This window comes from Ursus americanus, chromosome 12 (assembly GCF_024610735.1).
Source record: "Ursus americanus isolate L20-20 chromosome 12, mUrsAme1.1.p, whole genome shotgun sequence".
NCBI lineage: Eukaryota > Metazoa > Chordata > Mammalia > Carnivora > Ursidae > Ursus > Ursus americanus.
This window is the reverse complement of record NC_142138.1, coordinates 60824417-60843671: the sequence shown is the minus strand read 5'-3', so window position 1 is coordinate 60843671 and position 19255 is coordinate 60824417. Positions and strand designations below refer to the sequence as shown.

The 19255-nt window shown below is 38.7% G+C and overlaps 1 protein-coding gene and 1 pseudogene across 12 annotated transcripts in view; one reads left to right on the top strand and one right to left on the bottom strand.

Moving 5' to 3' along the window:
* Window positions 1-19255, bottom strand: part of LRIG2 (leucine rich repeats and immunoglobulin like domains 2) — a 143178-nt gene that overhangs the window by 30190 nt on the left and 93733 nt on the right. For all 12 annotated transcript variants that reach the window (XM_087866177.1, XM_087866179.1, XM_087866178.1 and 9 more), the window contains 3 exons: window positions 2178-2243; window positions 489-563; window positions 197-331 (listed from right to left, as the gene is read on the bottom strand). In XM_087866177.1, coding sequence (XP_087722303.1) covers window positions 197-331; window positions 489-563; window positions 2178-2243 — 276 coding nt within the window. The remainder of the gene's footprint in view (window positions 1-196; window positions 332-488; window positions 564-2177; window positions 2244-19255) is intronic.
* Window positions 4474-4718, top strand: LOC123794998 (small ribosomal subunit protein eS27-like pseudogene; annotated as a pseudogene).

The window sequence follows — 19255 nt, the reverse complement described above, 5'->3', positions numbered from 1 at the left end:
AAACTTCAAAAATCACCCTGGATACGTAGTGTTTTCTGAAAATAGGAGAGAAAAAACAACAACCCAAAAAACTGACCACAGATTTGTTTCACATAAGCATACCAAAATCACAATAAATAACAGACATTTCTGGGAAGATAAGTATCAATAAACAATAAACATGCACTTTAAAATAAATCTAGTTTAAACTACTTACAGGTATTTAAGCTGCATTCGAGGAAATGAAGATGTCTTGATTTCTGATATTATATTTGAACTGAGATCTAAATTCTCGAGAGCAGGGTAAAACTGAAACGCTTCTGCATTTATTTCTGGGATTATATTATGGACTCTATAAAAAAAAATTGTAATGAAGCTATTGCCAGAGACCCACCCCAGACCATGAGGATGTTAAATAATCAGGATCGACAAGAAGGGTATTGAAAACAAAAAAATTTTTTTAAATGTACTATTCATAATTTAAAAGATCTGAAATCTGATTTACTTACAATGAGAGTAGAGTAATATTACAGGTTGGTTCTCCAAAATATGGGATTTCTGTTAGCTCATTATAATTCATTTTCCTAGACAGAGGGGAAAAACAGATTTCAAAGTTTAGAGGGGGAAATGTTGCCCCTTGAGTTCTGGTTTCTGGCTAGTAATTATTCTTTAGGATAGATGCCAAATTTGAAAATGGCAGATGACTCAGAATGAATTAGACTAAATGCATTATACTGAGAAATTAAAGATTTTAAGAAGAAATGCTTTTTCATGATATAGATCTAGGATTGATATCACTATTTTGCACATCAATATTTTTAATCCCAGCAAGGTTCCTGAATAGTTTAGTTACTTTTCTGACAGCTAATTTCAGTCCTTCTTAAAGAATAATCAACCTAATCCATATCTCTTTATATATTTATTTATAGTAAATAAGATAAAAAATTATAAATTAAGTAAATTTTTAAAATACACACACACATATTTTTTAAGTTATTCAAAGTTGAGAGGGTTGCTTGAGTCCACAGATGAATCTGCCTGAGAGATGGAGCCTATGATTACTTTTACAGATGACATGACATGTCACCATCTGATCCTAGCAGCTCTTTAAACATAATATCTCCAATGTTTTAGTAGCAAATCTAATATAATCACATTTCATTAACCTGGTTTTCAATCACTGAACAGCCTCAATAACCTAGACTACAGAAAAGAAACCAGAAGTAAAAGGCCTCTAAGAAACCATCCAAAGTTACAAAGTCCATGTCATAAAGCTCATGCATTTCCCACTGAAGCATTTTTCAGGACTTTCTTCAGTGCCTACTCTTTTAGCCAAATAAGCTTGTCAACTGTTTATTCAGTGCATAACAGATCAAAATCAGTCAACCTGGAGCAGAGACAGAAGGAATTCAAGGACAATGAGTGCATGAAGAAGTTACCCCTGTCAGCAAGAAATTAAAAAGAAAAATAAATCTGAAGGTTCTGGCATTTTAGTGTAGAGGCAAACAGGGCTCAAGGGTTGTGCCTCTAGAAACATCACAATGCAATAACTGATATTAATAGTATTTTAGAAAATTCCCTCCAAATACGTAATAATACATCTCGTTATTACAGGAAAAACTTCAGTGAAGTAGAAAATTGAACTGTATTAACCACCACATTACAGACAATACAAAAAAATACTCTATTTCACGTAAATCTTAATTTTTTTTTTAAGTAGGCTCCATTCTGGGGATAGATAATGACAGTTACCTGAGATCAAGAGTCAGACGCTTAGCCAACTGAGCCACCCAAGCACCCCCACGTAACTCTACTTTAGACATGATGCTTGTAACTTAGACAAGTCAAGACATAAAAAAGTTTACACAACAGAGAATTTCACTAGCTGAAACTGGCAAAACACAAGCAAAATATATTTACTCTGAAAAGGGGGGAAAAAATCTTACTTTTGATCCCAAGAAAAGTAGATAGAATAATATTTCTACACAGTTTGCAACTAATCACCAACCTAATGGCGCAATGCCCAGAGAGTCTGTAATGATAGCAGAGCCAAAGACAACAGTTTTGGTTTTTAAACAATGTCTTTTAAATTTTTTCCATCAATTTTTTGACAGTATTTCTGGATTGAACAACCTCAAATTCATAATTCAACAAATCCACCTCTAAGAGTTTAATTTAAACAAATAAAAATAACTTACACTTCTTGTAATGTTTGAGATTCCAAGCTGATGTTCCAGTTAGACAACCGATTATGACTCAGATCTCTAATGGAGGACAAAAGATCATTCTTAGTTTAGTGTTGGAAAAGAGACTTAGAGAAAAAAAAAAACTAAACGTAATCTAAAAGCCCTATCACATGTGAATTTGAGTAGTACACACAAAAAGAAGAAATGTTTATAAAGGATGAATAAATATCTAGATTTCAAAATAGCTATTTTACTTTTTGTTCATTTTTATGAGGTTTTTTTTTAAACTAACTAGGGAATATATTCACATGTATTCACATGGTTCAATAATCATGAGTCTCCCACCCTGTCACCAGCCATACGATTTCCCTCCCCAACAGCAACAAATGAAAACACACCATTTCCTGTGCAGCCTGCCAGCTATTTTATGCATGCACCAGCACATTTCACAAAAGTGGCAGAATAATTTACACACTAATTTGCCCTTTTTCCACTTAACAATACATCTGGTAGATCATTCCACAGCAATATTATATAGAGTTCTTTCATCCCTTTTAGTGATTATCTTATACTTTCATTGACTATACTTTATATATTTTTGAAAGAAAAATATACTTTTTAAAGTAACATATTGCACAGTACATTATAATATATAATATTGTAATGTACTGCATTATACTTTAGCAGTAGATAAAAGAAGACTGATTTCACAAGTCAAGACAGTGAGCTTCTACATGAGAACTGAGGCTGACCATATCCTTAACAGAGATTCGGTCTTCCTAAAAAAAGCAATCTAGCTTCGGGGAAGAAAAAGCCATCTCCAAATTATGTTAATGATGCTGACTGCTGGTGGTGGTGGCAGCTAACATTTATTAAGCGTCAAGCACTCCTCTGTGCACTTTATACATATTAACTGCCTAAATCCACACAACAACCGTACGAGGCAAATACTTTTACAATCTTGCCTTGCCTAAAACAGAAACAGGGAGATGAATACTTTGTCAATCCAAGGTCATACAGCTAATAAGTGAGGAAGCCATGAACTTGAAATTCCATCTCACTTCTAGCAAGTAGTTTATTAGATAAAGCAGAGATTTCACTGAAATTAGTCATGAGTCTAAATATTTAAATAGGCTTTAAAAATTCACCTTGATGCTTCCTGGCATCCTTACAAGGCTGAAGTGGAATCCAGCCCACACAAGCTGTCTGCCCAAGAGATGTATTATACATTACAATATGGCTAGCAATAGGGACACACTAGAGAAACATTACGGATCACTTTATCTCACTGTGCCACCACAGGCAGTTGACAGATGCATGCAGGTCTGAATGATGTCTCTATCACAGCAGAACAATTTGTTCTCAGCTAGATTCATGTCTGTCCATCTGTAAAATTTAGCCACTTTGATTTAGGAGCTTAATTTATACCATAAGAGAACTAAGGCTAGATGAAACCATCCCTTTTCCACAACAGTTCTAACACCTTTACGCCAAGGTACCTGGCACCAGATATCAGCTCAAGGACACTCATGACTAAGGGTATGCACTGGGAAATGTTAGAGATAAAAACAGGAATTTACTCCACATAAAAATCTTATATTCAGATACTTTCATCCAACTCAACTAAACAACACAGGATTTTATACAAGTGAAAAGATATTTACTGTGGCATTTCAACTAAAGAAGAAATTCAGCTCTTCTAATTTAACTTAGGTGAAGTCCACACTCTGCTCCAAGGTGGCTGGTCTGGCAACTATCATCTGTGTAGCAGGCTAGCATAGTATGATTTAATTCCATATCTGATGCTAGCTAAAATTTAATTTTTTTTCCCTTTTACAGATTAAGAGCTTTCATTTTAATCATAACAGTGCTTCCAATGCCTTCCCAAACCCTAATCTCTCTGGCAATGTAACTCTTGACCATAACTCATCTCCTACAGCTCTCTCACACATGTCAACGACCAGATAATCACTTTTAAAGAAAACTATTATTAAAGAAATCTAACGCAGTCAAGTTAACCCAACTTACACATGGTATAAACTACTTTGTATTAAGTAGCAGTGAAATGTGTCCAGTGTCTCTACTGGGAAAGAGTGATTTTCTCTATCTCTTTGAAGAACCTCTAAAGGCTTTTTGATGGAACCCAAAAGATACTGGAAATACTTTGGAGTCTCTCTACAGGATAATACTGTCTTAAGAATATATGCCTCAGATGCTGCAAGCCCAATCGTGTGCTGCTCACTAGGGATGTCGCCTTAGAGATCAGACTGGCTGGGCTGCTCGCAAAAGGATCAACAGGCTTTTGGCTAGAGATTTACTACACCCGTCCTTGGAAGAGGAAAAGAAAAACATAAAAAGAAACAGCTAGTTCAAAGCCCACATTCCTATTTTATGGATGTAAAATGTCCAGGTTGCTACAAGATTACCACGGTTTTCAGCCCTGCTCAGATGGTGGTTATTTGTGTAGGCTATTCAACAGTGTTGTGCCAGCCAACAGGAGAAAAGGCCAGATTCACAGAGGGGTGTTCTTCATTTAGAAGAAAGCAACACTAATGATCCACACAACCTCCTGAATTTGTGTTATATTGCAGAAAGCCTAATCAGTTTAGTAATTCCAGTTAATCTACCAAAATAATGTAATTATGTTTAATTTTGCAAGGTACACAATGGTGATCTCCTATTTTGGTCTCAGTTTTTCAACAAAGTTTTGATTATGGACAAAAAAACAATAATGTAAGTAAGTCTCAGAGGTCAAAACCCCATAATGAGGCTCTCTGGACCCTTCTGCAACAAATCCACATCAGGTGGGATTTTAAAACACTTAACAGTGAACTAAAATACACTCCCAGGGGCGCCTGGGTGGCACAGCGGTTAAGCGTCTGCCTTCGGCTCAGGGCGTGATCCTGGCGTTCTGGGATCGAGTCCCACATCGGGCTCCTCCGCTATGAGCCTGCTTCTTCCTCTCCCACTCCCCCTGCTTGTGTTCCCTCTTGCTGGCTGTCTCTATCTCTGTCGAATAAATAAAATCTTTAAAAATATATATATATAAAATAAATAAATAAATAAAATACACTCCCAAAGCAGTACTATCATAGTAAGCAATTGTGGTAGTTTCCCCACTCTCCCTTATCCACAGTTGGGCTTTCTATGGTTTCAATTGCTCAGAGTCAACTATGCTCTGGAAGCAGATGAGCCGGACGCTAGGTCACAATGCCTACATCATTCACTTTGCTTCATCTTGTCATAGGGGCATTTTATCATTTCACATTATCACAAGAAGAAGGGTGAGTACAGTACAGTAAGGTGCTTTGAGAGAGAAACCACTTTCATATAACTATTACAGTATATGGTTGTAATTATTTATTATTGCTGTTAATGTCTTACATGGTACCCAACTTATAAATTAAACCTTATCATAGGTATGTATAAGAAAAAACATAGTATATATAGGGTTCAGTGCTATTTACAGCTCCAGGCATACACTGGGAGTCTCAGAATGTATCTCCCATGAATATGGGGGAAGGGAGACTACTATAGTATAAATCTGTATAGCTGTTTATCAAAATACCAGATGTCTAAAATTACATGGATTGATCTGATCATCACTATTCCTGCAATGAACATTTACTGAACCACGTGCCAAGCACCATGCTAAGAAGTACTAGGGTTACAAACTGTCAACCTTAGTAACCTTTTTTCTTTTTTGAAAGCAACATTTAAGTACTCAGATGGAGTCACTGGAAAACTAAAGATAGATTCAACATTGACTCAACCATTACCCCTCTTCCCTAGAAATGTATGCACATTCTTTTATACCTAAACTTCCCTCTGGAATTTAATCATGACATGGGCATACAGCAGTGCACAGACACACCCTTGCTTTCCATAACCATGCCCTTCCTATTTCTTTTTTTAAAGTACTTCAAGGGGTGCCTGGGTGGCTCAGCCAGTTAAGTGTCTGCCTTTGACTAAGGTTGTGATCTTGTGGTCCTGGGATCAAGCCCTGCACTGGGCTCCCTGCTCAGCGGGGAGCTTGCCTCTCCCTCTCCCACTCCCCCTGCTTGTGTTCCCTCTCTAGCTCTCGCTCTGTCAAACAAACAAACAAACAAACAAGTTAATTAATTAATAAATCTGGATACTTTCTTAAAGTCTCTCACCATCCCCAGTGGCAAACCATTAATTCCATTTATTCTGCATAAGTTAATGCTGGTCAGATTTTGGTTTTTGTTTTTTTTTTTTTTTAAGCAAAAGTCCTGAAATGGAGAACTGTCTTTCAAATATTTTCACCTTGAATATCCCTAAAATATACTTAAAAACTTGAAGTAATCGAATGCGTGATAAATAAAACCTAGAGTCTAGCTTTGTAACGTCAATAATCTTTATTTTTAAACACCACTAATATCTGAATATTTATGGACATGATGCTTGGAGAGTAAAGATCTCAGAGAAGGCCTTATCTCAATGTTCTAAACCCCGCTCCCACTCATGCTAATTTACAGGGATATAGCTGTAATAAGTAATGAATTATTAAAGTTCTTGATATCATGTGGAGCCAGAGGTGCCATTAATGTAGTCATTTAGTACCATCAGGGTGTAAATAATTTATAGAATGTACAGAGCAATCACAACACTCTGAGGAGGGGAATCAAGGTCTGCAAGCTAATCGCAAAGAAGTCCTACAGCAACACAGGCGCAGAGGTTTTCTTCTGCCTAGTCACATGTGTACACTTCTGAGTCATCATCAATCTTTTTTGTTTTTGAGAATCTGCAGCACTAACAGACTGTGTTGTGAACTTCAACAATACCAACACTTCACTGAAAAGGGCCCTTCACAAAACTTTTAAGAACATATTATACCCAACAGTTCAGGTATGTCAATGCCTTACATATTTATCCAGCATAATTTGCCTTTTTTGTGAGTGCAGGGGGTGGGGGGGTGGATTGGGAGGCAGAGGGAGAGAGAAGCTCCTCCAGACCCTGCACTGAATGTGGAGCCTGGCATGAGGCTCCATCTCACAATCGAGATCATGACCTGAACCGAAATCAAGAGTTGGCCGGTTAACCGACTGGGCCGCCCAGGCACCCAAGTCAGGAATTTCTGTTCACAGAAGCTAGCTCAGGGAAGGCTGGGTGGCTCAGTCAGCTAAGCAGCCAACTCTTGATTTCTGCTCAGGTCATGCTCTCAGGATCATGGAACCGAGCCCCACAACAGGCTCCATGCTCAGCACAGGGTCTGCTGGAGATCCTCTTTCTCCCTCTCCCTTTGCTCCCCCCTACCGTGTACACACACCCACATACACACATGTTCTCTAATAAATAGAATCTTTTTTAAAATTTTAAAAAAGAAAGAAACCCCTGTCTTACTAAAGTGTAGCTAGCATAATTTACTTTTAAAAATAATACTCAGGGGGCGCCTGGGTGGCTGAGTTGGTTGAGCATCTGTCTGCCTTTGGCTCAGGTCATGATCCTGGGGTCCTGAGATCGAGCCCCACATCAGGCTCCCTGCTCGGTGGGGAGTCTGCTTCTCCCTCTGCCCTTCCACCCACCTTCATGCTGTCTCTCTTTCTCTCAAAAAAATCTTAAAAAAATACTACTACTCAGGATTATCATTACAATGAATTATAGTACTGTGATTTAAACAAGCTGACGATCTTGAGTACTCCTGAAGTACACTAAAGACCAGGATTCCAAAACAACTCTCAAAATCCTGTCTTTTAGGTTTGATTTTCTTGTACCACTACCAGCTTTATACCAAAAGCTATTCCTTCTTGGAACTGTCAGCAACAGTACTACCTGCAAGTTTTCTAATTTGTTGCTTCTAATCAACTGGCATAGGCTAGGAAATCCCAGCGCCTGAATTGTCTCAAGTAGGAGTAAATGAGATCTGAGTGAGAGTCTGAGCAGCTCCTTTATGAAGTAATGCTTCCTGGAAGCATTTTTGTTTTTTGGTTGAATGAGAGATGGCTAGAGATATTGGGTAAATTATCTTTGGGATAAATGAGATTTTATTATACCATGAAGCACAATGTGATTCCAAATTAAATCTTCTATCCTTCATTTACTCTACTTATTTGTAACACACTGTACAACACTTTTTATCTGAATCCAAAAAGCTGGAGGTGGTAGGAAGATGGCAGCATTCATTTCAAGAATCGGAGGCAGGGGGCGCCTGGGTGGCTCAGTCGTTAAGCATCTGCCTTCGGCTCAGATCATGATTTGGGATTGAGCCGGAGCCCACATCCAGCTCCCAGCTCCTCTGGGAGCCTGCTTCTTCCTCTCCCACTCCCCCTGCTTGTGTTCCCTCTCTCGCTGGCTGTCTCTCTCTCTGTCTGATAAATAAAATCTTTAAAAAAAAAAAAAAGAAAAGAAAAGAATCAGAGGCAGGTTTTATTTTCCTCCACTATACTTCACTGGGTTCTTAATGACTGAAAATATTGCTTCATTGGAAGGAATACAAAGACAAAACAGGAAATATGAATTCTACAGTTACATTTTTTCTTTTTATTTTAATTCAATTAACCAATATATAGTACATCATCAGTTTCTGATGTAGTGTTCAATGTACAGTTACACTTAAGAATAGTTTCCATGTGGGGGCGCCTGGGTGGCACAGCGGTTAAGCGTCTGCCTTCCGCTCAGGGCGTGATCCCGGCGTTATGGGATCGAGTCCCCATATCAAGCTCCTCCGCTATGAGCCTGCTTCTTCCTCTCTCACTCCCCCTGCTTGTGTTCCCTCTCTCGCTGGCTGTCTCTGTCAAATAAATAAATAAAATCTTTAAAAAAAAAAAAGAATAGTTTCCATGTGGCCAGTTCTGGGGCCTTGGGCAAAGCATTCAACCTCTCTAATATTCAGTCTCTTCTAACATTAAATAAGAACACTGTACCTACCGATCTCACTCAATTGCTCAAGAGATTAAAAGAATATACACCAAATGCTTAGCATACAAATGAGTATGTATATAATAAGTTATTACTGGATTGAAACAGAATGATGGTCAAGCACTGTCACTTTTTCTGAGTATTTATCTATTATATATGCAAACACGACCCACTTCCCAAGGTAAAACTTTAATTAATTGGAACTACTCCCCTACATTATAACTTAAAAGTAGTAAACTACATATTGCTTATGAATTCCACTTTTATGAGAAAGATTCCAATAACAAGGCAATCTACCAAACACCTGGTCAAGTTACTGAAGTATATATTTGTATCACAAGATTTGATGTTTTAGAATAACCCAGTGATACCTCTATGGGTCTATTTTATATATGGTCACATAATTATGAAGAGGTAGCTACCAGGAATTTACTGGAATAGCAAAATCATAAAATAAATAGAAATCTAAATGTTTACTAAAATGGGATCACTTAAATAACTTATGAACATTCCATACAATAGAAATCTCTACAGCCAGTAAAAAAAGACTAACACATTTTTTTTTAGGTTTTATTTATTTGAGAGAGAGCACGAGTGGGGTGGGGGAGTGGGGAGCAGGGGAGAGAGAAAGGGAGCAGCAGACTCCGCACTGAGCAGGGAGCCCAATGCAGGGTTCGATCCTGGGACTCCATGATCACAACCAGAGCTGAAGGCAGTTGCTCAACTGACTGAGCTGCCCAGGCGGCCCAAGAATAAAAATTTACACATGGTACATAGTATGGCTTCGTGTGTGCACAGACACGTGTGCATTTCAAAAAAAAGAAAAGACATAGATGTGTGCAGAACTTCAAGAAGTATACCCAAGAAACAGTTAACAGTGGGTTTTCCTTAGGTGGAACAGACGAACTGTGATTTTTCCACTGTATATGCTCCTGTACTGTTTAAATAGTTAACCATGGGAAAATACTGTCTAAAAATAAAAATAAACCACATATAAAATCTACCTTCAACTAAGAATGTGACTAGAAAAGATTTTAATTCAATTACTTTTCTAAGAGATTAGAATTCTTCCTACAGAATGTTTTCAGAATAATGCCGAGTTGACCAAATCAGGTTAATTACGAACTGGACAAAAGGGAAAAAAAAAAAAAAGTAGATGGTTCTCTTATATTCCTAATCAGTAATATACCTCAGAAAGATACTGGAAAATGCAAACACACTAGTCTGTTTTTGGACCGATTTATGAAACAGTAAATTCCATTTTAGAACCTAGTGTCTGGTCTTCAAATTTCAAACGAGTGAACAGAGCTGAAATTTTAGCAAGCAGTACAAAGCCATAGCATACTAATAAAATAATAATTCAGCAATAGCAGAACAAATGCTGTTGCTTATACATGAAAATATACAGGAAGCTATGCATTTTCCATCATCATTAGTAAGCATTTTCTGCATATCAGCTAGGTTCACGTCTTTGTATCAGACTATTTCTATTTTATTTAAGTCATTAGAAAAATTTTTAGGAGTGAATGGATATTAAAACAAGCTATCTTATCACCTACATTATTGGTAGAAAAGGAAGGTCTAATCAAAGCCAAGCATTAGTTGATTTCTCATTATTAATGTAATCCATCATTCCTTAATATCCATATAGTTTAATTTGGCACAAAGTCTAATATCTCTTCAAATAAGCATACTTATGTTCAGGGTTGGTTATGCTTTTCCTGCAGCAACCTGCCAAGATTCTGATTATGTAAGCAATATGTAATAGTGATTCTGAAAACAGATATGTAAAAAATAAAAATGTGTAAGAGGAACCCAAAGAAGTATTGTTACACATTTGTTTATACCACACTTCACTAATGTTGCACTATTTATGATTTTACTTTAAAAATGCTAATCATCACTAGTTATTCTGAGTTATTCCTACAGTTAAGTTCGTTACAAACAACATAATTTCTTCTTTGGGGAAAAGCTGGGAAAGGACAAGGAAAGGAGAAAGGTAAAGAATACACACACTTGGGGCGCCTGGGTGGCTCAGTTGGTTAAGCAACTGCCTTCAGCTCAGGTCATGATCCTGGAGTCCCAGGATCGAGTCCGCATGGGGCTCCCAGCTCAGCGGGCAGTCTGCTTCTCCCTCTGACCCTCTTCCCTCTCATGCTCTTTCTCAATCTCTCTCTCTCAAATAAATAAAATCTTAAAAAAATAAAAAAAAAAAAAGAATACACACACTTAAAAAAAAAAAAAGGCTTACAGCAAAGTAAAGGTTGCATTACCTATTCTGTTCCTCTGGTTTTTGTCCCAAACATTAAATTAATAATTTGGATAGGATGTAGTTATTAAATTGCTTTTTATATTTTATATACATCAGCTGAATATCTCAACACTTTTGATGACTGGAATATTACAGAATAAACAAGTTGAGTCACTCACTTTGGCATGGAAAAGAAAATACTGCATAAGAATTCAGATATTTTTCAAAAATATTTTTGCTAAGCTGTTAATATGATGTGTTTTCTCTACTGCTAAACGCCCATCTTCCATTAGGATTGAAGGACCTTTAAAAAATAAAATATACCATATAAAATGTCATGGACCAAAGATGAGGGAAATGTATTTCTAGCATCAGGAAGAAATGATTATCTTAATATACAAGTAAGTCTTTGAATATCCGTGTGCTGACTATACATCTTGTATATCAAGAAATGCAAAATATTTTTAATATAATGAAACTTAAGGACAATATTCTCTATAAAAATATGTGTCCTCCAAAAGCATCAAGGACTTTCAAAGAATTAAGCAAAGCATATCTCAATTAATATTCAGTAAGCAACAACTGTCTGTGCCTCAGTTGGTTCTCCATCCCTGCTGAAGCATCATCAAGGAACTCGAACATACTGATGCTGGGGTCTCACCCCAAACCAATCAAATCAGAATCACTGGAGTGTAGAGCCCAAGCACTGGTATTCTGTAAAAGCTCTCCAGGTGACAGTCTAAATGTGCAGTCAGTACTGAGAACCACTGCACTCGTCCAGAAATCTATTAACTCAAAGCCTGTGGCCAGAGGATGCTCTGTTTAGATTCTCTCAATTCTTTTCCTTTTCTTGCCCTACAGTAAACCTCTCTGTCAACAAAGACTTGACACCTACCATTTGCCACCCAACACCCTAAGCAGACATGAACAAAACAGACATCTTTGGAGTTTATGTGCTCCCTCTTGGAGTTTACAGAATCACCTTAAACTAAAGCCTCACTGGCACCAAGATGCCACTAAATTCTATTCACTATCAAGATGAGATTCCTATTAAGTAAATTCCTAGGGAACCTGGGTGGCTCAGTTGGTTGACCGTTGGATTCTTGATTTTGGCTCGGGTCATTACCTCAGGGGTCATGGGACCGATCGAGCCCCACATGGGCTCTACACTCAACACACGGAGTCTGCTTGGGATTCTCTCCTTCTCTGCCCCTCCCCTGCACGCTCGCTCTCGCTTTCTCAAAAAAAAAAAAAAAAAAAAAAAAAAGAATTCCAGGGGCGCCGGGTTGGCACCGTCAGTTGAGCATCTAACTCTTGGTTTCAACTGGGGGGTCTGGTCTCAGCGTCATGAGATCGAGCCTCGCACCTGGCTCTGCACTCAGTGGGGAGTCTGCTTGGGTTTCTCTCTCCCTCTTCCTCTGCCCCCCCATTAACGCCATATGTGAGCACGCACACTCTCTCTCACTGAAATAACTTTTTTTTAAATTCCTATTTGTACTACAGGAGGGTAGGATAAAACGGTAAAGGAAGAAATGGATGCTTTTATTTCTATTTAATACATTTGTTTTGCTTTTTTTAAATGAGTATATATGCCCTTTTATAACTTATATATGCTTTTTGAAGTAAGATTTTTATTTTTTTTCAAGATTTTACTTTTAAGAAATATCTGCACCCAATATGGTGCTCACCCTGACAACCCCAAGATTGAGAGCTGCATGTTCCACTGACCAAGCCAGCCAGGCGCCCCAAAATGAGATTTTTAAAATGCATTTGTAGATAAATGCAGCAAGACACATTAGTTGATTCTTTGATAATCCTTGGCTACATACTTCACTGGGGAGGAGGTGGGATTTGGGTTTGGGTATGAGAGTCCATAGCAAAGCTAATGACCCTAGGTTTCTTTACTTTGCAGTTACAGCCTTGTTTTTCCTAGTCCCTTAACTACTGTTCCCACACCCAGCAAGATCTTATCAGAAAGGGCAAAGGTTGAAGGTAAAAATCCTTGGGGATATAAAGAGCACACTGTCGCTCTTCTTTCCATGTGGTTCTAACATCCAAAACTCAGTGCCACTCGGGGCAAGGCAAGCACGGGAGGTAAAGTTAATTAGGAGAACCAGACTGCTCAAACAAAAGCAACTAAAACACCTTCCTCCTACCAAATTATCAAAACCAACATTTTTAACAATAATCATTGCTAGGTAAAGTGTGGTAAGACAGGCACTCTCACAGTGCCAAAAGAAATTTAAATTAACTTATGCTGGGTTCCATGTAAAATATCAAAATAATTCAGGATAGACCTGTGTTAACAACCAGCCCTATATGATCTGTAGCAAATAATGTACTAGTTCAGATTTCTTAAGGCTCTCTCATTATAGGTTTTCTTCTTAGGTATCTTCTGAACTAACCAAGAACGTCTTGAAGATTGCAGAAGATTTCATGGGATCACATGTTCTGTTTACCACTTCCCCAGATAGATCAGGATAAAGATGAAATATGTTAAATCTTTAATGCAATGAAAGAAAAGCATACTGTATATGCTTTGAAATGATTTTTGGAAGTGAAAAGGTTCATTCTAACAGTAGTTTGCAAGCCAAGGACAATACATATTGGATTCTGGAAACATTACGGTAGCATATTCCCTCAGCCCACAGTGTACTTCAGGAATTTACCAGGAAGTCTGTTTCTTTCGAAGAATAAAACTGGTGTTTCTCCTAGCACCTGGAAAGATAAGGTGTGTGAAACACGAAATGCTTTTTGAAGTATCCCAACTCTAGAAACAGGTGGCTGCTACACACGTTGGAATGAAGTTGTACAGGCTACTAAAAACCCCTCACACCACAGCTGTAAGCCATGACACTCTGTGTGCAACTGATTATTCACTAATATTTAGTAAATATCTAATAGATGCTGCAAAGCCCTATAAAAACAAAGATGATCAGATTAAATGAAAGATTATTTGTGCATGGAAAAGTTTCTGGTACACTCAGACAAAACATCCCAGAGTAAGATGAGAACTGAAGTCAGTAGTAACTTAATGTGCCTATATTAAGAAATTTCCCTTTTTTTTGGTTAAAAAAGAAAAAAGATCATCTTAAAATACAAATAATTAGCTAATACCCTGATTCATTCACAGTGTTTACTATGGAAAATGAGGTGCCTTGAAAAGAAACCATCTAATAAAATACATAAAAGACTAGAGAAGCAAAATGAGAAAAGACTGCTTTGAACTTGTCTTGATCTTTCCCTCCTCAGAAGACACAGACACACACTTAAATTCAATTACTAAATTCATTCAACAAATATTTTTGAGTACCTACTGCAGATCACTGTTTGTCTACAGCAATGAACAGACAAAAATCCATGCCCTCATGATATTTACAATCTACTGCAAAAAAGACAAAGTAAAATATATAGCACATCAGAAAATGATGCCTGCTAAAGACAAAAAGAGAGCCAAGGAGTTGGGATTGTCTCTGGTAGAGGAGAGATAACCTGAAAGTTCTGAGATTCTTGTGGAGACTGGTGTAAACAAGAATCAAGGGCGTAATGAGACTGGTACTGATGGTCTCATTGCAGATACTGATTGGTGGGGAGAATGTGAGGGAATGAAGACGTAGAGAATCTTTCCAGTTCTTCTTTACTCTGAAGAGTCAATTGGGAACAGGATACTATCATCCAGAGCACGAAGAGTTTCCTCTGATTGCTGCCTTATGGAAGCCTAGAGGCCTAGAGAAGGAAGTCTTACCTAGGTTTGATCACAGAGTAAACCAGCTTTCTAAAAGCACTGTAAGCTCAGTTCCATATAGCCAATCTTACTTCTCTGTAAGAAGTATGGTGGGAATAACACAGACATAACAAAATGGATGGAGGAAGTAGAAAACAAAGGTTGACAGTAATAAATAAATGAGATAAATGAAGCACCTTAGAAAGGAAATCACATCTGTACCATTTTTAAAAGGACTCATTTTCAGTTCACCGCCTTGTGGTTTAAAGCAATTAAAGTTCTTTTCAAAACATTCAGGCTAGATATCCAACTAAAGTGTATCAAATTATGTCAAAGTTATGTTTCTGCCTCTCACAGTTTTCTTCACAACATACAATGGAAGGTTGACAATTCATTTTCAGAAAAACATACATACATATGCAATGAACTTAAAGGCCCTCAAATCAACTTCCCTAACATATCACTTTCTAAAACCTAAGAATATTTCCAAAGTGTATCTTAAATTTTTACCAGTATCATCATAAATGTAGAAAGGAAGGATACTACAAATTATCTGCTCCTTTATTTTTTTTTTAAAAGATTTTATTTGAGAGAGAGAGAGAGTGCACACAAGCCAGGGGAGCAGCAGAGGGAGAGGGAGAAACAGACTCCCTGCTGAGCAGGGAGCTCGATCTGGACTCCAGGATCATGACCTGAGCTGAAGGCAGACACCTAACCAACTGAGCCACTGAGGAATCCCTATCTGCCCCTTTAGAAAGGAAATATGAAGTACTGACAAAGCTATGCAATTTTTCCTTGACATCACACAAGTCACTGGTAGTGAGCTCTGGACCTTTGAAAGGATGAAGGCTGACTCCTCCTATTAACAGTGAAAACATTTTGCCAATGTCACTTACAGAGAGCAGCAGCTAAAGAGGTTGAAATTGAAGTCACGTGCAAATTCGGACTTTCCTAAGAGTTATTTGATGTAAATTAATGTCCTCTTTTTACGCTAAAAAACTCATCTATTCGCATCTGTTCTAAAAGAACAAATGCAAACTAATCTTAAAGTTACCATAATGAGAAGAGCCAAGAAGAAACTAGAACTAAATACATACGAAATTAATCTAATATAGCAGTGATTCCCCAATACTGATCCATTACCAGTCCACAGTGAAATGAAAATAGGAAGCACAAGATTACAAGTTTTCCATAAAGCTAAATACATTTAATCTACAGAATTGTCCTTATTTCTAAAATTATGTACTTCCTAATTTTTTGGTGCTGTCATGAAATGACCATGACAACAAATAACTGGAGGATAGGGATTCTAATGGTGTCACTTGGCTCAACAAGAAGTAACTTATAAATTTGGTCCTCCAATTCCTGTCTCTCTTTCTCTCTCTCTCTCTCTCTCTCTCTCTGTGTGTGTGTGTAAAATCAGAATGTGATATAGAACTTAGCACCCATGGACAATCCAGTCCAATTTTGAATAACCAAATAAAATTGGAAAGAGTTTCTGATATAGAGAAGAATAAAGACAGAATCTAAATAATTTTCTGTCTAGAAAAAATTCCATTTCTTCCTACCTTTATTCATATATACAACACTCCTGACACCAGATGTATGATTCCCCCCCACACACACCCCAACCAATTCTCCAACACCAACTGGATGTCCCACAATGCAGTTCTGACATTAATGGGAGTTAGAGCAGACCCTACAAGTTAAGAGCTCTGGCCCAGAAGACCACCCCCCAATTCAGTCCCACAGCCCATCTCACTTCTCTGTAAGAACTAGTGAGGAGTACCTGGGTGACTCAGTCGGTTAGGCATCTGCCTTCTACTCAGGTCGTGACCTCAGGGTCCTGGAATAGAGCCCTGAGTCAAGCTCCCTGCTCAGCAGAAAATCTGCTTCTCTCTCTCCCTTTGTCCTTCCACCACCAACCCCCTCACTCAGGCTCGCTCCTTTTTTTAATTTAAAGATTTTATTTATTTATTTGAGAGAGAAAGCAGAGGGAGAGTAAGAAGCAGACCCCCCCCCCCCCCACCGCCAAGCAGAGAGCCTGAAACGGGGCTCGGTCACAGGACCCCGAGATCACAACCTGAGCCGAAGGCAGACATCCAACCAACTGAGCCACCCAGGTGCCCCTCTAATAAATAAATTAAAATTTGAAAAAAAAAATTAAAAAAAAAAAGTATGGTGAAACTATCACAGACACAAAAGGTAAGTATAAGTAGTAGGCACTGTGTCAGGAATCGGAGTCAAAGACCAAGTATTAGAGTATAAGATGCTCCCAATGCTCTAATCACTTGGAAATTTCAAGGATTTCAGGAGCTCTGTGCCACCAACCAGGGTCAGAGACCAATATATATTTTTTCTATTATTTCACAGCCCACCTTGGTCTCTGGCCACAGACCCCCTCACAGCAAAAAGATACACAACTCAAAAGATACTGACACATTAGAATCCCATTCAGTCATTAACAATTGCACTAATCCATCAACATCTCATATGAAAATGCTTTCTAGACTAGGCCACTTAGGTTCACAGACTTCCAATCCTGTGAGGTCACAAAAGCAGGAACAGCGTAGGCAAACAGAGTTTCAGCCAGACATAAGATACAACTAAGAGATGGTATCATCTCTGACTCTGAGCCTCTTTTGAGATGTTAACATTGGATTTCCCTCATTATACAACCCATTTATTCATTCCTTTACCCTCAGCTACTAATGCTCCTTCTCTCCACTTATACCCAAACTCTTCCCCCTTTGGAAGAGACATCAGGTTCGGCTACTATGCTGATCTAGATTGCAAACAGCAGTAATAGTCTAGCAGGCACCTCCCCCTCAATCCACTCCATTCAGCTGGGGAAAGGTTCCACAGATGTAGAACCACGGGGCTATTCTTAACCACCAAGCAACAGAGTGGCATTCACTCTTAACCTCAATTTTGCCTGATGAGGCGAAGGCACAACCCACCCCATCAGGCCCTTAGGAGTCTAACCCAAGCTTAAAAATACAGTTTCTTGCTAAGGAATCACCCCTGCTTTCAGCACTTTGTATTTGCAGCTCTCGTCCTATGACCAGTGTATCAAGCACAAAAGAAAAAAGTTGAGGTGATGTGAAGAAGAAAGAAAAAGTACAGTCATTACACGAGGATACTCCTCCCTTGGTAAGAACTGCAGAGTCATCCCAGCATCCTTTGCCACCCCCTCTCCCCCAGATCCACCAGACAAAAAGAGGACCCTGCCTGGTGGGGCTGCTCCTTTAGCCCACCTCATGCTGAATGAGAGCACACTCTCATGAACATACGTAAGCCATACGTTCAGGTCTTTAACCTCCCATTTTACACAACTGTTGTTTTCATTGCCCATTCAATTCTCTATTGAACTAGTGCTCTGGAGAGGACATCTCTCTGCCCATTTGTTGGACATTATGAGCTGTACCGTCCTCGACTGGAAGAGATCGTGGCGGGCCATCCAAATTGTGATGATTATCTTCTGTTCCAGTTCTTCTTTAGTACTCTGAGCATTTGCATCCACTGTCAGATAAGCAAAGCCCAGTCCAGTCAGCGTCTACTCCTGTCAGGACCCATTCGTAACCTACCAGTGTTACAGCATCAGTCTCATTTGCCACCTGTTTGAAGGGCCTTCCCAACGGGGAATCTCCCACCTAGCAATCTACAATCTCTCCTTTGCTTGCAGATAGAACAGTTCTTACTGGCATTTTGTGTCATAGAAGGTACAAGAGGCCCACGTCTAGATTCGGTCATCTTTGCATTGCTGCAGGCCCCATTATCCACTTACGTCATGGGCCCAGGTGGCTACCTCAAGCAAGCACACACAAATATTTGCTTATTGATTCAAATTGCCTTACAAACCTAAAAAAGGGTTCTTCTGATGAACATCGACATGTCCTACTTTATTTTTTTTATTTTTTTAAAGATTTTTTTATTGATTTGAGAGAAAGAGCATGATGAGCAGGGGAGAGGGGCAGAAGTAAAAGGAGAAGCAGACTCCCTGCTGAGCAGGGAGCCAGATGCAGGACTTGATCCCAGGACCCTGAGATCATGACCTGAGCCGAAGGCAGACACTTAACCAACTAAGCCACCCAGGCGCCCCGACATGTCCTACTTTAATGCACACTTTAAATTCCCACAGCGATTTCCATAGGGCTATGCCCTATGTGGGCATTCCTTTAAAAGAACAGGTTTCCATGTTCTTCTGCCTAGCCATATAGCCAAGCCATTGGCCAC